The 25,134-nt window shown below is 32.6% G+C and overlaps 1 protein-coding gene across 1 annotated transcript; it reads left to right on the top strand.

Annotated features, from left to right (window-relative positions):
* The first annotated feature begins 4,666 nt into the window (after positions 1 to 4,666).
* Positions 4,667 to 12,250, top strand: LOC143922312 (uncharacterized). Its single transcript, XM_077445538.1, has 2 exons — positions 4,667 to 4,992; positions 10,893 to 12,250. The coding sequence occupies exon 2, from the start codon at positions 10,904 to 10,906 to the stop codon at positions 12,248 to 12,250; it is 1,347 nt and encodes a 448-aa protein (XP_077301664.1). The 5' UTR covers positions 4,667 to 4,992; positions 10,893 to 10,903.
* Positions 12,251 to 25,134: the final 12,884 nt, after the last annotated feature.

The raw sequence follows: 25,134 nt of genomic DNA, 5'->3' as shown, positions 1-25,134 counted from the left end.
TCGATAAAAATTGATACGGCGAGCCCGTGCAAGCGAACGACGCGGCGAACCATACAATAACAATCAACCACTTCAGACAGGGCTGATTCCCGTTTCTGAACTTCACTAATCCGAGTGAAATATATCAATTTGGACAACAATTTGAATTTATTGTAATTGAATTTTTTATATTTTTAAATTTTAGGTAAAAGATTTTAGGGGACTAGCCTAGTCTCTTTAGTCCAATGACAGCATGCCACTGGCATGTACATACATATGTATATATATTTACATAAAATATAACTTAAAAATAAGCACGAGTTCAAAGAACTCCCTTATTATGTATATGATCATATACTTATGTATGTATATGCACATCCATATACCCAAGTATAAATGGATTAACTATTATATATATTTCTACAAAATCTTCGTATGCGGAACTATTTTATTTTCTTTGTGCATTGAATAAGTCTTAGAATAATATTATTTTGATCGTACATGTACATATATTTAGTATATTGTACTCAAATCTTCAAAGAAAGAATACGTATTGAAAAGAAAATCCACTCTTCCGATACTCAATAATATTTATGTACTTATAATTCCAACATATTCGTACGCCTATATACGTAATACACGTTGAGTCTACATGATATTTCCGTAGTTTTATTTTAATTATATACTTGTATACATGCATAGGTCGAGCCATTTGCTATCTTCAATGTATTATAGAAACGTGAGTTTTTGCGATTTCAAAAGACTTTCAAAAATGCAATGTATGTACATATGTAGATAAGAAAGACGATACTTATCTATTGAAATAAAAATCGCGTCAACGCTTTTCAAACATAATATTAAATATATGTATAGCGCTAATCGACTTATTTCTACCTTAAATAATACTCTTAATGTATTTGTGTTATCTATCGGGATTGGTCTGGTCTAAATTAGAATACCACGTATGTTTTTCACGTCTCAAACTAATGACAAATAAAAAATACATGCGAAACTTAATGTAATCTTGAATGTTGAATGTACTTACTTGAATCACATATCGAAATGCCGTAGCTTAGATATTGGTAAAGAGTTGGGAATTCTGAAAATCTTGATTCCGCATACCAAAATATTGAAGACTGTTATAAAATAGAGATTCTTGATTTTTTTACTGACACCCATTATAGTCAAAAATAAGCTACGAAATCTGTTAAAAATAGTCATTATAAGCATCTTCAATACGAATAATTCCAATCAAAAAATAATAATGTGTTTCTTAATGTAATGAATACGTATGAAAATTAGCTAGGGCTTTCGGGAAAAGTTTAAACATACATATTATACATCAAACAATAATAGATATCTAATATATAATTTCGAAAGAGACTTTGTATGTAAGGCTTAAAGGTTTGGGTGGAAGCATCGAAAAAAAATCAAAGTTTCTATGACGATATCGATATCGTTGCATATTATTTTTTTTCAATTCAAATAAATTTAATAAAAAAAACAAATTATTGTTTACTATTAGATTGTTTTGTCATGTTTAAGCTTTTTATATTACAAATACCGAGCGAAGCCGGGTAAAACCACTAGTTATATATAAATCAAAGACAATATAATCATCTATCAGATCTCAGAATATAGCTCGGTTCATAAAGTCTATGTAACTACATATATTTCCGGTTCGTGAAATTCTTGGAACTTGGAACAAATTCAATACGCTACGCGATCACTAGTTTAATGAAATCCTCACTTTCAGATGTGTGATTTTTTTCTTGTTTTAGATTCGGGTAAACAAATAAAACAGTGGGGTTGAACACCTGAATTAAAATAATACATTCAAGCGACGAAACAATAGCTTATGAAAATATAGCTGTCTCTTTCTTTCGCATTGATTCGTCGATCAAAAATAATATGCAAGCGAACAGTCAAAAACATGACTTATCGCTACCGCCTTTAAATCCTACTTTGGAACTTAGAAATGTATAAATGAATTGTTTTGCGATGTACCCCTTTTCTTTATACAAAATCATACAAAATCGATTAAAATAAATGTCTTGTAGTTCATTCTGGGAATACAAGAAATATAGGGTGTATAGCTTTGAAAACAACATAGTTATTACGAAAAACGTAAAAATTGGAGCACTTGCATATCCCACTTCGGTGAGGGAGGGTTAATATGCATACTTCCGATTTATCACATTTTCCATTTTAACTCTATTCATGAAAAAAATAGTTTAAAGAATTGAAAATAGCTGTCGAATGGATTTTAATTTGATTCAATAAACTCGGGTGAAATTTAAAATTGGCAACTCTGAACGTAGACCATGTGTCTACGATAAGACTGCCATACGTCCCGGTTTAAAGATCTGTGTATCTGTGTTCCAGTCATTGTATTGTCAGTTGTCACATGTACATATGTATGAATCTGTCAGTTTTCGGCGTTGGCTGGGTGCTTTTTAAATAACAATAGACTGCTCCATCAGTGCTCAAAGCAAGACAGCAAAAAAGCTCGGTTGAAAATAGAGAACCATTTTTTGTGCGAAAAGCATCGACCGAACGCCTACCTCTGATCATAAGTAAGGAAAAGCGGTCAGGGTGCTTTTGCCCAAAAACAAGGCTTGACAATTGTCAACCTTTTTTTTGCTCTTAAGTTTTGTAGGACAACAGTAATTGACAATAGCCTTTGACTAACCGAAAACTAGTCATAAGTTAGGATGCTTGCACGTGATAAAAAACGCTAGCATGCCCGATCTATACTATGGCACTTAGGTTAAAAACACACCCTCTAAATTATTTTTTGTGATATTTTAATATTTTATGTATTGACATGGTGATTCTCACATTTGAAGAAATGTAGGGAAAACTCGTCGAAATATCATACGATAAAAATAACTAAGAAAAACAAGTAAATGTGAGAATGAAAGGTGCGACACGAGTCGGATGCGAGTCGCCATAGCTAATCATATACATACATATGTACATATATGTATACATACGTAGGTAATCGTCCCTGCGATTGGTTCGCGATTATTTCGTCGTGTTTCCTTTGACTTTTTCACCTTGTGACCTGTATGACCTTTATGACCTTTATAACCTTTATGACCTTTATAAGCGATCTTTATGAAGCGACGGCTCTGGGATTCAAAATCCGTGGGCTTCAAAATTGTCATCACACTACGCAATTCTCACCCATCTCACCCCACACATTTTTTTATTTTGTCTACCCATTTTTACCTTATCTATGTATGTATGTATACATATATCATCATTTACAGCCATTCATTATCCAACGCTCTTCAACACGCTTAAATAATTCTATGTTCAATCGATGAACTATTGGCTGAATAGACACTTGAATAGACTGACGGATGATTGGCCGAACGGACATTAGGTCAAAGGATATTTGGCTGAATGGAAATTTGGCCAATTGAAATTTTTAGCTGTTTAAATTTATCAAAAAAAATCTTTTTAATTTTTAAACGTATCTATTACGATCATCGAACTATCAGAAACGACTTAAATTTCAATCGTTGACCAAAGCGCACAAAATGGCAAAGTTTCAAAACGATCGTAAGTTTGTAGGAAAAAATACTGAATCGTTAGCGAAGTGAAGTATAGAAGAGGCTTGTAAAAATATGAAATTTTAATGAGGTCGAAGTGACTTCTGAATAATGTACATATCTGTTTTCAGTGAGTTTTTAGTTATTTCGATACACAGTCGGCCCAAATGTTTGTTCGGCAAAACATCCATCGATCGAATGTCCATTCACCGCTGGATCTCTGTTTTGAGCTACTCTCATCCATTTCACTCCACACATTTTTCCTATTTTGTCCACCCATTTTCCTTTCACCATTTTACATTATCTCGGGTACCATTCTAGCACCTCCTTTATCCGTCTTCCTACGATACTAAAATGAAAATACAAAATGTGTTCCCATACTTAAGTCTAAATAAACCACGAACTAAGAATATTTAAAGAAAATATGTACATGATTGTACTTTAAGATTTAAATGTTTACTATTAGATCAGTCATGTTTAAGCGGTTTATATTACAAATACCGAATGAAGCCGGGTAAAACCACTAGTACTATAAAATTACACTTGCAATAAAGATTTCATGAAATATAATAATTTTTATATGGTGGTACAATTTAACAAAATTTTCTACCAAGTGGTACGCGAGTCAAAGGGAATCGCTGCTATAGACAGATAGTAAAGTCAGTACGAATGGTCACCTTATTGTAGATGAAATTATAAGTTTTTTAACTCTTCCTTTTACTATTCTCATCTCTCTGTATTGTTTTACCATTGTGGCGCATTAGGTACTCTGGTTATGCTACAATGGTCCAAACATAAATAAATTACTCCATTTTCAAGCGTCCCGGTCGGCATATCGGCAATTATGGCATCCCCAGTCTACGACCATAAGATGGCGGCTACGCATCGACAACATGCGAACCTGAATACACACACACATTTACCAACCGAACTTATCATTTTAGCGTAGAACATAAACAAATGGACATACGAAAAATTTTTAAGGCGTGAAAAGTGCGCATTTGAAGAATACGTACTGAGCATGCGCAAAAGTTTACACGGGGAATAGACATGGAGAGGGGGAACTGTTACCAGACACGTGGGAGGAAGGGAGGGGTTGATAGTCCCGCAACAAGTGGAGACCATTCGCCAGTGGCTGACAACAGCAGCCCGGGTTCGGACGTGTGCTCCGCGTGATACATGTCCTTAGTTTCGAAGTCTCCCCCCCCCCCTGGCCTTCTCCCCTTCCTCAAAAGCTGGTGCACGTCCTGCATTGGATCCCCTCCAGTAACCTCCTGGTGATCAACAACGCAGTACCGGTCCCGCGAGTGAAAACTTGAGCGTCTAATAATAACAATTGATAATATCAGTTCTGAACTTATTTCATTTGACAATAACAAAAAGATTGAAGTGCATACGAGCGTGTAGTGACTTTGGCGCCGCTTCCTGTACTACCAACCACCACGGCGACAAGGTAATGAAATTGTGTTCTAAACTAAACAATGCGATTAGCGGCCTAATAGTTTTATAAGACTTTTGTACTTGTAAATGCTTTTTGTTTTTGTATCTTTTTATACATCACATTCATTGAAACTTTTTGAGTACATATTTATTTAATTTTACACAATCTTTATATAGTATGTATATATATATGTAACCAGGGTTGCCAGATTTCCAAAATCACATATCGGGACATTCACTAGTTCGAACGATCAAAAAGAAAAAAAAAAGAAGTTTAAAAATTAATTAAGAGAGAAAGAAATAGTTTTAATTTAAATTATAATGTAGATGAGAATAGTTCACAGGAATCATAGTTATTAAAATATATTGGATGCAATTACAGGAATTACATTTTGTTTTAAATGCAAAAAATTGTGCAATCATAAAAATGTATTAAAAGTTTTTTTCCTAGCTTTTAGCTTGTTTCAAAATATGTCCGCCATCTTTGCTTGATATAAATTTTCTTCAGTCATTACAATTGCACTAATTCAGCTTCTACGGTTTTTAATAATAATCTGCTTCTCTCCTTTCTCCAGGTGCACTCATTAGACTAAATATTTTTTTGGAAATTGCAATGGAATGTAGAATTGAAAGGATGTGGCCATGTGGGCTACAATTTTAATCACATTATTGTAAGCGGGATGATCTTTAAAAAATATTGTCCATTTCTCATTTCTCATTTTTATTACTAACCTCTTCTTAGCCGGCAAACGATTTTTAGACATCTTCGTATATTAGGTCGACATTGCAAATAATATGAAATAGTTTTGTTAATTCTGCAATTGAAGAAAATTCGATTTTCATGTTTGGTATACAAGGACAAGTCTTTAATGGATTGAAATTTGTTACTTTTGAAATTTATCAATTCTATTTACGCACATTTTTGTACGTATACAAAGTCGGGATTTTCAGAGGCAATGCGGGGCTCGGGATTTGTCTGTTGAATTCGAGACAGTCCCGCTCAAATAGGGACGTCTGGTAACCCTGTATGTAACAAATTAAAAAAACCTATTTTGATTTGACAAATTTTTAGCGTCCATTTTATAAATTGATTGCATCAAGAATTGTGTAACAGACGTCTTATTTTTTTAAAAAGCTTCATTTGTTCATTCTTATATTGTAAAAACGTTTTATCCGACTTGTAAAAGCAGAATTAGGTGTGTATATGTATGTATGTATAAAAATTGTCGCTATTTACTGAAAACTAAATACAATTTTGCCCTAAAATTTGAAATTTATTGTCAAAAATGCATCATCCGATTTTCGTCATTTCGTCGACTACAATTCCGTGAAAATTTTATACGACATAAAATTAAGCTTATAAGGTTTGGCAATGGTAGGATTTAATGGCATTGCTTTTGTCCTGTAGGTAAAATTTTCCTCCGCCATTTCATAGTGGAATATACAGCACATATATTAACTTTATATACAATGTATGTCATACGTGTACGTCAAACTAATATACACCAACTATTGTGCTTCTAGCTATTTATTACAAATGGTAGGCCATCTATGGCTATTTCAGATTTGACTTTCCCTTGCAATTCAATATGATCAGTCAGAAATTAATTGGATCTGAATTTCAATGCTAATATACAGACGTGTTACAAAAGTACCTTGCCTATTCTATTAATCAAAATCGCACTGAATTCACGAGTATATCAATATACATATATATATATATATATATATATACAGACCCACCGAAAGAATCCCGAGAATCTTATAGGTATATTTTTAATATGCGAAAAATCTATCAGAACTCTCATAGTAATATCCATATGTTAGTTTGTTTTTTTTTTCAAATAATTGAATTGATAGGTACAATTTCATAGGGACTTGAATACGATAATGCGTGGCTCGAACAATCGACATTAAATAAATATATGTATGTATTTTTTATTTGGTAAAAACTTTTAGTACCGTCTGTATTTTTTCGGAACAATGCAGCCCGAGAAAACATGAAACAAAAGTCAAAGATATGCATCGTTGACACTAACAATAAGTCAAACTTGAAATTTGTCCAAAGAGTAAATTTTCGGCGTTCAACAATATATACATATATATCACATACATATGTATGTATGTGTTTGCGTAGGGTGTCCAGATTTAAAAAAAATATGAATACGGGACACTTTTGGCGGTGATAAATTTAAAGCCCGAACCCAGAAGGTGCCGCGTATTGTTCAAATGTTGTAAATGCATTATTAAAGGTTTGTCGAACCTTTTTTACAAATGATTTACAACAATGGAACAATGAGCGGCACCTTGGCTATCCTACCTCTCGTGATAATATCCACATTTTATAATAAAATGACACATTTTTGAGATCAAATATATTTTAATGAATCTTTGATAAAATTATATAGTTTTTGCATTATGCGCAGGCATATATAACGTTGTTTGGTCATATTCTATTGTTTTAGAAAAGAATATTGATTTAAGAGGTCATTTTCATTTATTTCTAATCCTAAATCAAATAGATACTCTGCGGTTTTTTTAGAACTTCTTTATAATGTGGTGGTTTTATCGATAACGTCACATAAAACTTCATAATTATTTAAAGGTTCATACCAGTTTTTCAAATATGCTAAAAGCAAATTTCATAATAATCTGTAAAATTTCATAACATCATCAAAAACATTTTCTTTTGCTTTTCCGAAATATATACATACATATATACACACATTTATTGCTTCAGTGTTGCAAGGTCCAAAAAATATCCTCAAATATATTATGAATTAAGTTTTCTAACGACAATTACTGAAGTATGACAAGGGTAGTGGACATAGTGGATAGAGTAAAGAGATTGGAATGGCAATGGGCAGGCCACGTGGCTAGAAGAATTGTCGACAGGCGGACAACAGACGAATGGTACCCGAGAGAATGCAAAGCGGTAAAGGGAAGACCGCAGGGAAGATGGGTAGACGAAATTAAGAAAATGTGTGGCGTGAGATGGATGAGAATTGCGCAAAACAGAGACGAGTGGAAGCATGTTGGAGTGGCCTTCTTCCAGCAGTGGTTGGTGAATGGCTGTAGATGATGATGATGATGATAATGACTTGAATATTGGACATTTAAATATTCCGACAACCCTAATCGGGCCAGTGGGATAAAATGTTGGCAAATGGAACGAATTTCGGTCATAACTTTATGGCAGCATTTGTCACCAAACCACCATTTTAAATAAGTACATTATTGTAATGATTTTCTTAGTAATCGGTTAGCCCTACCGTGGTAGTACCACATATTTTTAGATCATCTTTTCCCAAATTTTCAGTAGCCAATTTCTGTGATCTCGCTTCTTACCTTTTAATCAAAAAAATCAAAATTTGACCATAAAGGGTTAATCGGACGTCCCGACGTCTTTACCCCCTATCTTCAGGCCTGCACATATGAATATACGTATACATACATACATACATACATGCATATATTCAAATCTATCCGTATGAAACCTTTGTGATGACATATGAACATACATAACATACTTTTTATATACAACGAGTATCTATTCCAGCAATGTAAAATAATATATTATTTTTATTGTTGGCTACGTTGTTTATTATATTATATACTAGTGTTTTTACCCGGCTCCGCTCGGTATTTGTAATATAAACCGCTTAAACACGACTAATCCAATAGTAAACATTTGATTAAATTTATTTGAATAGTTTTAGTTTATTTGAATATTCATTTGTTTTTTTATTAAATTGAACGTCACGGAGTCTACGAACCAAACAAACATACATACATACAAAGTCTCTTTCGAAATTATATATTAGATATATATATATATATATATATATATATATATATATATATATATATATATATATATATATATGTGTGTGTATATAAGATATATGCATATATTCTTCATTACGTGCTGATATTTTTTACAAGCTTTTTATTAGCTTTTAAAAAGTTTACCTTCTAAAAAATTTTAGGCCTATGTATCTATTTTTACTAAATATTTTTGGTTTTTTTTTTTTAATTTTTACAAACATTTATGCGTAAATGTTTTGCTTTACATTCAAGGGTCAACGCATATAACCTTTTCTTAGGCAAAATAAGTAATATTTACATTTTATTTTTATTTTTAAATAATCTTTACGGGTACAAATGTAAAAGGCAAATATGAAATTCCCAGTAAAGATAAAAATGTGAACTGCATACTTCGCAGAGATACGCGTATAAATATGAAAACAAATATATTTACGAAAAAAAATGATGCGTAAGTAGCTTTCAATATGTTAGAGGTTTCATTTTTATTCAATTCAATTTTTGGGATATATCCACAACGAGTGGATTTGTGGGATGATATATTTTTTAATGAAATAATGTCCAAATAACATATCGAAAACCTTTTTACATATTTATACCGATAGAGCCGAAATTATTTTTTATTACTAGCCTCTTTTTACTTTCACTTACGATTTCTAGTCAGAAGAAATTTGGGTCCTTATTGAACTGTGAACGATCAATATCATAACGCCTTCAAATTGATTAGGTTCCATATTGGGTATCCGTATTCCTGTAATCCCGGAAAAGATTCAAAATGATTAACATAGAGTAGAAACATCATAATCAGAATCTATATATCTACATGCATACCCCAGTGGTATCACCCCAATTTTGGAACAACGGGTTTCCAATTTTTTTTTCAATAAAATTATTTTTAAAATATATATATATATATATATATATATATATATATATATATATATATACATTTTTTTTCGTCCAAGGTTCATATTACATGAAAGTTAATTAAATTTTCAAGATTTGTATAATTTTTGACAAAAACTGTATGAATTTTTAGATTAAATAACGGGTTTCCGGAAACTTTTGATTTTTAACAACGGGTTTCCGGAAACCCATGAAAACCATTAGGGTGACACCACTGCATACCCTGCATATGCACATGTGTACACATAATAAAAAAGCTTTAATTACCTATAGTATCGGCGACTACCGAAAACACTTTATAGCGTGACTTTCCCAATTCATTTTTCATTCGAAAATTGGCAGTCGCATTTAATGTAATTATGTATACTTCCAGTGAAAAATGGACGGTAATTTTAAAACAAATACCGAACGTGCATTACATTGAAGCTTACACACAATAACGAATCACAAATTGAAATATGTATGTATGTGTATATGTACATATATATGTATATGTAGATGGATGGATGTAAACCGCTGCACCATTTGCGACTAAAATAATTGATAACTTATTTGGACTTTTTCACAAAAACAAAAAAATTGCGTGTATTTCTAGGAAAACCATTTATGTGAAGGTATACATGTACAGGTATATGAAACGAAAAAGCCAGATTCTATAAGCAATTAGAATTAAATTATCTATGAGCAATTACTAATATTTTTAAATAAAATAATTATCGTGTAAAAACACGTTTCAATTTAAATTGTGATAAAAAGTTTCATTTTTCATTCTTAGCTATTGGAAAAAACATAACATCCGCACAATTTAATAATGCTAGTAATTCATGTTGATTAATTGATGTGGTAACCAAGTAAACATATATCATTTATCCAAAATATATCTCTAACTCCTTTTATTAACGATTAATACTTAACTTTTGGGGGAAGGGGGAGGTCAATTAAAATTTTATTAAAATGGAAGTTTTGAAAGTATACCTTGCGACCGCTTTACTGCTAGTTTTTTCAGCATTTTATTTTATTTATATTATATTTCATTCAAGATATACATACATATACATATTAATCAATCTCAATAAACGCGTAAATTGGTTTACTGCTTTTTATTATTGGTGTACAAAACTGAAAATTTAAATCTTTTATTGCTTTGAAAATAATAGTTTCTCAATGTTTTTATGTTTTTAGATTGCAGTGTTATGGTACCTGCAGGAATGAACAATAACAACAAACGATCTAAAAGGAAGAAACGTCTCGCTCACGTATTGGACGAATTGGCACGGCAAATGGCAGCAGTCCTGCGGCAACAGCAATTACAACAACTACTACAACAGCAGCAACAACAGGAGCAACAACAGCAACAACAACAAGAGCAACAACAGCAGCAGCTGCTACAGCAGCAGCAGCAGCAACGGCAGCAACAGCAGCAGCAACGGCACCAACAGCAGCAGCCGCAACAACAGCAGCAGCAGCAACAACAACAACAACAACAACAACAACAATTAGAAATGCAGCGACAACAACAACAACAACAATTAGAAATGCAGCGACAACAGCAACAACAACAAGAAGAAGAACAAGAAGAACAACAACAACAACAACAAGAACAACAACAACAACAACAACAACAACAGGAAGAACAACAACAACAACAACAACAACAACAACAACAACAGCAGCAACAACAACAACAGCAGCAACAACAACAACAACAATTAGAAATGCAGCAAGATATCGACCGCGACAATAACAATGTGAAAGTAAACGTCGACATTGACGAAGTAATTAATGCCAGCGAGGCACAAATACAAACAGAACTACCAATAGCCGATGTCCGCATACCTGGCTCATGTCTTCAAGAATGCGAAAGCGGAGTAGGTGATCCGAATCTGGCCGCTTATTTGCAACAATTGATGGAATATGAAGATCAGGAAGCCCCTCTGGACCTGTCCGTCAACAGGAACACGATCGGGTACAATCCATTCATGCTGCACACTCTGGAGATGATTCCGATGGGTCTTCTGCACGGACAGGGCAACTACCCCGTGCCTATTGTTAGGGGGGATGTCGCATCGCGTACCACGAAAGAGTCAGTAGCCTGCAGATACAATTTGTCAGTGTCTCCAGTAGTTGAAGAGATGCCACCAGGCTCCGACTTGGCTTTCGTGTGTCCAGTTTGCGGACAGATGTTCAGTCTGCAGCATCGTTTGGCTAAGCACATGGCCTCAATGCACAGGACCAAGCAAGGCGTCTCCATCCAGTCCGTCTCCAGGTCTTATGGCTGCGAGGTCTGCTTGAGACGTTTCGCCCGCAGCGATATGCTCACAAGACATATGCGTTTGCACACGGGCCTGAAACCGTACAATTGTAATACGTGCGGTCAAGTATTCTCGAGGTCTGACCACCTGTCGACACACACGCGCACTCACACGGGTGAAAAACCCTATAAGTGCCCGCAATGTTCTTACGCAGCCTGTCGCAGGGACATGATCACCAGGCATCTGCGTACTCACTCGCCGAAATTCAACCAGCTGAATCCTCAGTAAATGGAAGATACTATAGGAAGGCGGACGGACCGCTTCTGTCCGTTATGGGTCCCAGACGGGGTAGCAACGCACCCACAAAAACGTTTGATGACCAAAATCAACTGTGAGAAATCAAAAATTACTTACATATACATATATAAACTTCAATGTTAAGTGCGATTCAAAATTCTACCAATTTTCCATATTATTATAAGTTTTTCCCTCTGCTGTGAAACTATTGTGTTATATTTACATATAATATGTAAGGTAAGGTTCAAGTTGTGTCCGTTGTCTTTTGTATGGGTACTGAAAAAATACAACGGTCGGGGTTTGTGATTGATGATGTAAATTATGTATGAAATTATATTCTAGCAGCAGTAGATGAATCTGGATTTTATTATCGAGTACTGCTGATTATTTTCTAAATATTGTAAATCGGCGATTTTCAATCAGCGGCAACTTATGATAATTTCGAAAATATAGGTTTTTTGGAACTGAGATACATACTGTTTTAAAAATTAGTCTTATTTAGAATTTAACCTTAAAAGTTTGAGACAATTTTATACATTTTTTCCCTAAGAAAATATTTTTTTTTATTATTTATATTCATTATTCGGAAAATGATTTCTCCTAGGCGATGTTGACTTTCTCGGCCCGATTTGAAATTATAATCCGATAATGTTTTAAATTTTTTTCAAATACATTTAAGAGGTAAATATTTAATCCTTAACTTACCAAGAGATTACTAGTCATTTGCAAATATTAAATTACGACGAATCTCCACACTCGTTCATCTGTGGTTTGCGACTTAAATAAAATAAGAAAAATAAACGTGTTTACTCACGAATAATTATTATGTATGTCCTTCTTATTAAAAGTCAATTGCTAAAAAACGAGATTACTTAAAATATTATACATATATGATTATTTACATATATATTTCAAAAAAATATTTCGGCAATTTTACATAAAAATTACATATGTATATAAGGTTTCTGAAAATAATTTGCATTGTTTTCATATGCTTTAGAAATATCAAATATAAGTGTATTCATGTTATAAATCTAAATAAATAAATCAAATATTATTACTATGCATGCATTTGTCGTATACATAAGTTATTCGATGTCGTGTTCGCTGTTTATAATAATAATCAAATAATTTCCGATGACCATTCTGCGAATATTCGCGATGGTTTATTCATTTTCAATATTTCCGTAATTTAGCATAGAAATTACATATTTCTGAAGTTACTTTGCATTGTATTAATATATTTTAGGAATACCAAACATAAGTACATGTACTCATTATAAAATATCAAATATTATTACTATGCATGCATTTGTCGTATACATAAGTTATTCGATGTCGTGTTCGCTGTTTATAATAATAATCAAATAATTTCCGATGACCATTCTGCGAATATTCGCGATGGTTTATTCATTTCCAATATTTCCGTAATTTAGCATAGAAATTACATATTTCTGAAGTTACTTTGCATTGTATTAATATATTTTAGGAATACCAAATATAAGTACATATACTCATTATAAAATATCAAATATTATTACTATGCATGCATTTGTCGTATAAATTATTCGATGTCGTGTTCGCTGTTTATAATAATAATCAAATAATTTCCGACGACCATTCTGCGAATATTCGCGACGGTTTATTCAAATCCAATATTTCCGTAATTTTACATAAAAATTACATATGTAATATAACATTTCTGAAGTTAATTTGCATTGTATTAATATATTTTAGAAATACCAAATATAAGTACATATACTCATATTATTAAAAATATTAAATATTATTACTATGCATGCATTTGTCGTATAAATTATTCGATGTCGTGTTCGCTGTTTATAATAATAATCAAATAATTTCCGACGACCATTCTGCGAATATTCGCGATGGTTTATTCATTTCCAATATTTCCGTAATTTTACATAAAAATTACATATATAACGTTGCTGAAAATCATTTCTATTGTTTTCATTTGTTTTAAAAATATCAAACATAATAATAACGAAATCATTTCCGACGACGATTCTGCGAATATTCGCAAAGGCTTAGTTAACTCATATTATATATGTAAGTACCTACATATAGTATGAACTATAGGTATATACCTATACACTATATACCAAATGGAAAAGCATGTTTTTTTTTACAATCACATGTGATGTAACATTTTGAAACTTTATCTATATGTCGTGCCATTGTCTATTGTTATCAATTTATTATAAGGTTCCAATATTTATGCGAACGTGAGATTCTGGTTAGAGTCCAACTAGACTATTTAATCTTTATTTCCATATACTCATATACTTACATATGTATACATACGTACATATATCGTGTCCTGAGAGCGCAATAGTAGTGTATCTACAAAATCCAATTATTCAAGGTAGACTATTACAGATTGTAATAATTCAGGAGGGGGAGGAGGGTGTGTTGAATAGAAAAATGACAATTGTACTGCAATTGCACTTTAAGGACGCGAAATATACTCTATAATAAAACAGATTAAACTGTCTATTCTTACTCGCACAAGTCAATTTGAAACTAATGTTATTATATATGTATTTAAGATTCGAGATTCATCTATGATGTGAATGTGTTCTATTGTTATTTAACACCGGCTCTAGGAGAAAGATGCATATAAAAGACAAGGCAATCCACATACATGTATTAAAAGAGACTAAATATTACGTTTGAGCTGAAAAGGTATATGTACTTTAAATTTTCTTCCTATTTTATGCGTAATTTAATACAATTCATGCGATCGTTGCGTTGCTATGCGTCATTCAGCCATTTTGATAAATACATAAGAACAAATTTACATGATACATGTATCATATCTAGAGGCCGGATAACCAGGGTGCCGTTTATTGTTCAAATGTTGTAAATGCATTGTTAAACGTTTGCCGAACCTTTTTTACAAAGCATTCACAACAATTGAACAATAAGCGGCACCTTGGCTATCCGTATTCTAATCATATCATTTCATTAATTTAAGGCCAAGTGTACGTTGAGGTGTTAAAAAATACACCTACTATCTATAATATATTGTGTATTATTTTTATTTTTTTATATTAAATAAGTTGATTTTTGTCGCCAAAGTTTCGATTTCCGCTTGGCCTAACTTTATTTTTATCTGTGTGCCAAAAATATATGTTCAATTTTTTTTTAGATTAAGTTTTATCATTTTAAGCGATTTATAGAGGCTGTTGTTTTATATATATAACTATATATACATATAAAAATATGTACTTTTATCTATTTTTAATGATTAAGTTTAATTACTGAGCGTTCATTATTATTATTTTTTAGTTTTTCTAGTCCATTTTTTTTATTGGTTTGTTATCTGATCTCATCGATGTTAGATAATTGTCTTTGAAATGTTTTTCTCTACATTTAATGTTTCCTATCATAACAAATTATAATCGTTCAATATCTATTTGTCTATTTACTCAAACGCCATATATAAATAATTCAAAGACAAGTCAAAGTCAAACCAAAAATGATATTTAAGATATTATAAAATCATTGCACTCTTTGAATATTTATTATGTTAATTGTAATTTAGTATATAAGCACTCATTACTTACATATAATGTGTAGCTTGCGTATGTCTGTTGCGAATTATTGTAAACCATTCTATTGTAATTGTATGATTGAACTTTTTATATTAATTTTGGCGAATCTTCATTAAAATCTACATTTTTATTTTTTTATTTTATTCATATGTTATCTGAAATTTTGATATTACAATTATTATGAGAACAATACTCAAAAAAAAGCAGCTTTTTCAAACATGACTATTATTATAATATATTAATATAATATCTCGGGTAAAACTATATTACACTCATGCACGCAATGAAACCAGATGTGCATAGCTTGTAATATTTCAGTCTTATGGTAAAACACGTGTTTATTTTTAAATAACAAGACTGGCAAAATTATTATTACTTTTATATCGATTTAAATGATACATATGATATTTCGTGAACGCTTTTTTCCTTTTTGTTATTATATATTTACTTAAGAATGTGATGTTTAAATATTGATTTGTTAATGATTATAAACGTTTTAAATGCTCTCATTGTGTTAAAAAGTATTGGATATATGATTCAAATAAACTATTCTACAACTCCACTTTTTCGTGTTATCATTGCTTCCCTATATCCTTCCTGATGAACATTTAATGTTTTCAAAGTATCGTATACTACAAATATAATAAATAGAAATATATCTAGACACTGTGCTGTACCGTCACTTTAAAAATCATTCAAGTATATATGATCAAATGGGTTCTAGGACACATACCCCCATTCAAAAATAGTAATACTTATTTTTTATTCATACCTATTTCATTACCAATAATTCAATAAATCAGGTTACATGTCAATTTTTAGAGATTTTTTCATTCCTTTAATTTTTTACATCTTGAAAATTGCTTTTATGTTCATTACTAACAATTTTGTATGTACATGTATTGGTAAGAAAAGTCAATCTTACCAAAATCGTTCAAGCCGGAGTCGGAGTCGAAGCATAAGGTAAAATCAGAGTCGAAGTCAGTATATTTTGAAGCGACTCCACAGTTCCGACTAAAGCTACATATGATATATGTACAATATATATTATATATTAACAAATCTTCCACCAAGACACATTCATATTCCTGTTGGAATCTCCTGTAAGTGAAAGTTAAGTATAACAGCATATACCTCAGAACAGAATATACAATATACAGAACCTAGAACAGAATATACATACATATATACAGTACCTCGTTTATCCGGATTGTTAAAAACAAACACAAATTTTACGATTTTGCTGCTTTCAAATGCATAACATAAAATTCGAAAATAAGACGGAGAAATGAGTCAGTTGTCTTCAAAATTCAATACTCAAAGGACTTTTGTTTCATGAAAATTTAATCGCGATTTTTTTTTTATTTTTTATTTAAGATATTTGCAATCGACCCGTCGGTCATAAGCAGATTTTATAACAATTTATTTATCAGAAGATTTGGCAATTCATTAATTGCCAGCTTTTTATCCATTACTCGAGCACTCTGCGGCACTTTAGTCTAGTGTATTTTGCACTAGACTTTATAAGAGCTTTTGCCAGCTCGTTTGAGTGGGTTTCGAGTCTACGCTTGTAGTTTTTTGTATAACTTTCTATTTCCGTTTTAATTGTTGGTATAGATACATGTTGATGAATTTCAGTGTTTCTCGCAAACCATGGGGCATTTGTTATCATTCTAAGGGCTTTATTTTGGAATCGTAAGATTTCCACGTTAGAGTTACTACTCGTTCCCCATAGTTGGATACCATATGTCCAGACTGGCTTTAGGATTGACTTGTATACCAAAATTTTATTCTCTAATGTTAGACTGGATTTTCTTCCTATCAACCAGTTCATTTTGTGTAGCCGCTGGGTGAGTTCCTGTCTTTTATTTTTGATGTGATCTTTACATGTCAGTCTTCTGTATTTTGCTGCGGTACTTTCAGTCAGTTCATCGTTTTTCAGTCTGACTACTGGGCAGTTCCCTCGTCGAAGTGTGAATGTGACATGAACAGATTTGTCAGTGCTAGCCTTCACTTCCCATTTTTTCATCCACTCTTGGAAGCCATTTAATTGATCCTGTAGCACTTCCGATGCGAGCGTGGGGTCGCTACTACTTGTTAGGAATGCTGTGTCATCGGCGTACGTTGCTACTGTGACATTTTTGTTTGGTGTTGGGATGTCTGCTGTGTAGATCGTGTATAATATTGGTCCCAAAATTGATCCCTGTGGTACTCCCGCTCTGATTTTGTAAAGCTTTGAAAACGCCTCGCCTTGTCTCACTTGGAATATTCTGTCCTCGATATATGATTTAATAATTGTGTATAGAGTGTGTGGGAGCTCCTTTTTGGCCTTATATAGCAACCCCTTGTGCCAGACTCTGTCAAATGCCTGTTGTATGTCTAAGAAGGTTGCAGAGCAGTATTCTCTATCTTCCAGAGTTTGTCTGATTTTTTGGACCACTCTATGGACCTTCTCGATTGTGGAGTGGTTTGCTCTGAACCCAAATTGGTGTTCTGGAATTATTCCTTCCTCCGTCACTACAGGTAGGATTCTACTCAGCAGTATCTTCTCAAATAGTTTTGAGTTCAAGGTTAGTAAGCTAATCGGTCTATAAGAGGATACTTCGTTTGGGGGTTTGCCGGGCTTAGGTATCATCATGATTTGAGACACTTTCCAGAGCGCTGGGAAATATGATGTTATTAAAATACTGTTGAACAGCACAGTTAAGAACACGATTCCCTTCCTCGGTAGTTCTTTTAAAATTACCGCAGTGATTAGATCAAATCCAGGAGCTTTTTTAGGATTTAGCATTTTTATGTGTTTCATAATCTCTTTAGGTGTTATGCTCTTTATGGGTTTACACATCTGAAAATCTGTTTTTAAAAAGTTATCTATCTCTTCCTCGGATTCATCTTCTGCTTCATTGGGTTTAAATACATCCTGAAGAAATTCTGCATAAATTTCGGCTTTTTCATCGTCATTTCTTCCCCATCCGCCATTTGGGTTGCGCATTGGTGGAACTGACTGCTGCGGTCGCTTGAAGTTCCCAGTAGCTTTCCAAAGCAAGTATTCATTCGCTTTGCATGTCAGGTTGCTTAAATATTGTTTGAAGGATTCATTTTTAATTTCGTTTAGCATTATTTTGAGTTTTCTTGATGATTTTTGAAATGATTTGCGATCTGCTTGTAATCGGCTTGAGATCCATATTCTTCTTAATCTTCGTTTTTCTTGTATTTTTATTTTTATTGCTTTGGGGTAGTTAAGATTCTGTTTTGTGTTCTCGTTTTGGCAGGGCGTAGATTTCCAGGCTGCTATTTGTATTAAGTTAGTTATATATCTAGTTGCATCTTCTATTTCATTTCCTGTTTTAAGTGGTATTTTCAAGTTAATATTTTCCTCCAAGTATGTTTTGAATGCTTCCCAGTCTGTTTGTTTATTGCACAGTGTTTGTCTTTTTTCTTTTTGAATTAGTGTTGTGCTCAATGTTATTATGATAGGACAGTGATCAGACGAACCGTCCATGCAATTTTCCACTTTCATATACAGCGAAGACATCCCCTTGACTATAAAAAAGTCAATCAGGTCAGGGTTTTTGTTTACATCGGCTGGCCAGAATGTAGGTTCTCCTATCGACAGTGTTTGCATAGAATTCATATCAATGCTATTTTTCAGTTGTCTGCCTCTTGGTAGTGTAATTCTGGAGCCCCAATGAGTGTATTTTGCGTTCCAGTCTCCTCCAATGATAAATCTATATCTTAGAGTTTTAAATAAGTCATTGTACATTTCTGTAGTTATTTTGTGTCTAGGTGGGCAGTTTATTGCTGAGATAGTTAATGGTCCTCTCCAGTCCAGCACATTTATTGATGTTGCCTGGATATGTTCAGTTTTATATTCAGGTAGTTCGTAATGTTTTATTATATTTTTTATTATTATTGCGGTGCCTGCAAGTGCAGTTCCATCAGGATGATTAGTTTTGTATACCGAATATCCATGTAATTTGAATGTCTTTTGTACGGTGAGATGAGTTTCTGAGATCAATGCTATGTCTATAAATTGTGTTTTGATAAGGATTTTCAATTCTTCTCGGTTATTGTTTATACCATTGATATTCCATGCTGCGATTCTAAGTGATTTAATGCCTTTGATATTTTTCGAGTATTTTTGTTTTAACTCTTAATAATAGGGATGTTATTTGTTGAGTGATTCGTGCTTTTATTGACATAGTTTATTCACTAGCATTGTGATCAGTCCCATTAGGGTACCCATTTGCTGTATGAGAGTGTCCATTTTTTCTGCCTGTTTTCGGATCAGTTCGTGGAGCAGATCTCCGGGTATATGCTGTGGTTCCATTTCGTTGGCTCCATTCTTCACAACATCGGCGTACTGTCTTTGCTTTTTTCCATCTTGCTTAGTTTGGTTATGCTCTATATCTGGCGCTTGCTGGCCGGCTTGTACGGGGATTACTTCGTTGTAATGATTTATTTTGTCTTGAAGTGGTTGATTTCTTGTTTTTCCTTTTCTTTTCATGATTTCTAAGTAAACGTTACAGCCTTAGTAGTTTGCTGGGTGTTCATTGTGACATAATGCACATTTAGCTGGTGTGTTTTTGTCTGTTTTAGGACATTCGGATGTTTTGTGTCCTTCGGCGCATTTCACGCATCTAAACGGGCGCATGCAATTATTTTTTGTATGTCCGTAATGCTGGCATCTGTAGCATTGGACAATTGTTGTCTTTTTTTTGGGTTCTTCGATTACAATTTTTTGATGGAAAATATTTGTAATTTGCTTAGCTATTTTGTTATTTTCACCGGGTTCCAAGTTTACAAAGAATGTAGATGTAGGTATTTTATTAGGGCCATATTTACAGTTAATAATTTCCCCCTTGATTTTGTTGCCGGTTGCCTCTATTTCCTTTTTGATAATTTCCAGTGGAGTTGAGGGATGAAGATTTTTTATGACTATTCTTGTACACCTTTCTTCTTTTTTCGTAAATGTGTGCCCAATTAGTGCATTTGATCTTACCAAATCTATTACCTTTTTGTATGTGCTTGCATCCTTACATGTTATAATGATTTGGTTTTTTGTGGTGGACTTTATAGAAAAGTCCTCCTTATTTGTTGCTGTTTCGAATAGCTCTATCATCTTGGTTATATCTTTGATCCCATATAAAAATATTGGTGGGGGTTTGTTTACTTTTTTCTGTGTTGGGAAATCTTGATCATTGCAGTCTTGATTAAGCGTCGAGTATCTATTTTTAAGTTTGATTCGTGACTCTGGAGATGGTGATTCCAGATTCCGCTTTTTGCTTCTCTGGGTGGGAACTTGCTGCCATTCAGGAGCCCTTTTTTCCTCCGCTGTCCTCTCTGTGAACACGAAGTCACTTGTTGGATTGTCTCCTGTGGAATTACATCTCCCGCGATGTAGGAATTGTTCGTCGAGCTTCCTCTGAATTAGTTTGGTGGAACTTGTAGTAGCAGGTCGTGTGGTCGTTAGTGTAGGAGTTGTTGAGGTTTTTTTTTTTGTTTCGGGCATTGTGTACATATACTTGGTTGATTTATTTTATTTTATTTAAATATTGAGTATTGTTCCAATTTTGCCTCCGACGTGCGGCATGCCGCACGGCGGTAGTGTCTTATCATGTGCACCAGCACTTTTTGTTTATTGTTTTTATTATAAAATATATAGTAAATTAGAATATAGCAATAATAAGAATGGAAGGGGTGGGTTAAATGGTAAAGAACTATCGAGCACCGACTACACGACCGATTTCGATGGGTAGCGCGACGCGACTTAATCGCGATTTAAATATTTATTTTTAATATTACCAAGTATGAGAAAGAAAACGTGTTGTATTATCATTAAAAAACAAATTAAATATAATCAATGCTTTCAAAAGCGGTGTCTTAGGACATTCACTGTCAAATAAATATGGTGTTGGAATGTCAACTATCTCGGATATAAAAAAACAAAGTGAAAGTATTATGAAATTTACTAATTATTTAATGTCAGAAGATGGAAGCTCATGTAGAGTGTTTAAGGTTATGAGAAAATCAGGAAATGAAAAGCTTGAGAATTGTATTTTTATGTGGTTCATATAGAGACGTCGTCTGGACAGCCAATATCTGATCCATTATCGTATGAAAAGTATTCAATTCGGCAGCTTCAAAAATCCATAATTGAATTTCTTAATAAAGAATAATTTAATATTGATCTTCATGTTATTATATATGTAAACGTAGACAAATAAAAATTATTCATACTGAATGTACACGTCTTTCCCTGTCAATTGTGATTTTTTCGATTATCTGGACTACCTTCGTCTCCAATTAGTCCAGATAATTGAGGTTCTACTGTATGTACATATATGCATATTTAAGGGTGTATATTTAACTAAATCTTGTTGAAGTTTATTCGGCGAATGTTAAATATTTGTATTATTAACAAAAAAAAACTATTGTACTTTATTTTGTTATATTTTCAGCATCATGGTATACACATACCGATTTAAATATACACAAATAAAGATTAAAAGTATTACATTTATTACATTATATTATATATCTAAACAAAAAATTGTACTTTGCTTGCTTAAAAAAATTTGTATTAAAAAATAAATAACAATGTATTCAGTCAAACATTTTTACACAAACAATAAAATGTTTTTAACATATTGAATACAACTTAAGTAAAGATACATACAAGAGATATTAAATTATTTCAGAATTTACAAATTACATACATTATAATACATATGTAATGTAAGTAACAAAACAAAAAAACATTCATCAATACACTTCTCTCTTGTTGGATACTGATATAAGTACGATATTGTAACAATTGAAATAGAAAAGAGAGGTACTTCATTTTTTAAAGTATAAAAATGGTCGCTCAAAGTGGTTTATTTTAAATAAAACTATTATTTTTATAAAAAAATTGTAGATTGGTTATAAATTATTTAAAAAAATAAATAACAAACCTGAAAATAATAGCTGGATAGTATAAATATTAAATATATGAATACAGTTGAAAGTCTTTATGACATATATGTCTATATATATATAAATACTGAAAGTCGAAATATAATTCAATCAGAAATTGAGTGTGAAATATAAACGATTTTATTTCCCCTTTGATCTTTCGAAGTGGCATGATGAGAAAAACCATGATCATTTTTCTCATTAACCTAAAATATTCACGATTAATTGACTTTGGAATTCTGAAATGATACATGATTAAATCAAACTTACACGAGAATTTCAATTAAAATATTGTTCGTTCGTTAAGGTAAAAAATTAAATGCATATAAATTCTCTTCAAGACTCGTCACAATCTTTAACTAATATAAAAGCATGATAAAAATATATACATTTGTACAGTATGTGAGGTCTGGAATATCAGCTGTAACCAGGGCCAAGGAAGGGGGGGGGGGGAGGAAAACGACACAAATTTCTATTCGAAATGGTAAGCAAAGCCTGCAAATTTCCTTCTGCCCAGCAACGACAAACTATGTTTTTGAGTATTAATTATAAGAAAAATAGCTTGGAAATGAAGTAAGCATATCATGTTATATAATTTTCTGTTTTTTATTGTTTTATAAATCATTATATTTTGTTAAGGAATGTTTTTAACTATGCATGTGTTTCAAATACAGCTGAACGATGACATATAATTATTCCTTATGCTTGCTTGCACAAAACGGATATCGAAATTCATTGCTTCTTTTTTGGTGCAATAGCATGAGAGACGAACAACAGACCCAATATCAAAAAATTGATACTTTGAATTATCCAGTCCCGTACTCCCCAGCATTAGCTCGGATAATTAAAGAGTACACTGTAATACACAGGAAATATAGCAACGCTAAAAATGTGGTAGAAACGAACGATTGATATTCAGTTATTACACTATTCGACTATTCGAATATTTTGGTCCAAATATTTGAACAAGAAAAGAGAAGTTCCGTAATAATGTCCTTGATATATGTACACAAGGACATATTTGAAAACAGGAATTTTACATATACGCCCAAATAGGAAATCTTTTCACTTGGAAGAAGAGCTATTACATAGAATGATAGTACCATCCGAAAATGAAAGTCCAGAAAATTCATATTTAGAAGTTTTTGAACCACCAGGGATCGACTTGCAACAGGAGCTACAAAAAACTATCAGCTCGGTTGCGAAATAAGATTCACAAATTGCAAAAATTTAAAAATAATATATATAAAAACAGATTTAAAAGAATAAGGATACTTGAAAATCTGAAAAACTGACGTCAACAGCAACAGACCGCATTTCACATAAACAGTAAGCTTTTTGCGCAGTTGTGCATCTTAAAAGTTATCGAAGTACAGCTTTAAGGTTTCAGATTCGCATACATTCGATAAGTAATGCATATCGCGTTCAGAGTACATATGTAACTGCTTACAAAGTTTACTTCTACATCTCATAGGATATTTTGCACGTTCATCAGTTGAATTTGGTTCATTGATGAACAGTTCCATCAACGAGTTCATAAGTTGATCTCAGTGAATTTGTTTTTGTGACTATACCAAAAAAACTAATGGCTTAGTCGGGTGGTGATCACAAAATGATCAGTTTGATGAACCATGCTTTTAATCAACAAGTGGATCTATATTTAGAAGACAAAACTGGACGAGCTCACCCAAATTAAAGTCATATTTACACTGCGACGAAATTATATCAACCTTCAGACTTTTATCAACGGGGTACAAATTCCACAGAGGTTACTATATGGCATATAGCTTTTATAAGGTATTGTGTGAAAAAGATAGTTATAAGCTTTTCAACAATTTAAATCTGACAAAACGAGTTCACAGTGCGTTTTTTGACTCACGCTCATACTCAACTGTTTAATCTAGCTGTTATTAAAAAACAGTTCCATCAACGAGCTCATAAGTTGATCTCAGTGAATCTAATTTAATGACTATACCAAAAATACCAATGGCTTAGTCGGGTGGTGATCACATAATGATCAGTTTAATGAGCCATGTCAAAATCAACGAGTAGATCTATATTTAGAAGACAAAACTGAACGAGCTCACCCCAATTAAAGTCATATTTACTCTGCAACGAAATGATATCAACCTTCGGAATTTTATCAACGGGGTACAAATTCCACAGAGGTTACTATATGGCATACAGCTTTTATAAGGTATTGTGTGAAAAAGATAGTTATAAGCTTTTCAACAATTTAAATCTGACAAAACGAGTTCACAGTGCGTTTTTTGACTCACGCTCATACTCAACTGTTTAATCTAGCTGTTATTAAAAAACAGTTCCATCAACGAGCTCATA

This window comes from Arctopsyche grandis, chromosome 2, assembly GCF_051622035.1.
Source record: "Arctopsyche grandis isolate Sample6627 chromosome 2, ASM5162203v2, whole genome shotgun sequence".
Classification (NCBI taxonomy): Eukaryota; Metazoa; Arthropoda; class Insecta; order Trichoptera; family Hydropsychidae; genus Arctopsyche; species Arctopsyche grandis.
This window is presented reverse-complemented; position numbering and strand designations above follow the sequence as displayed.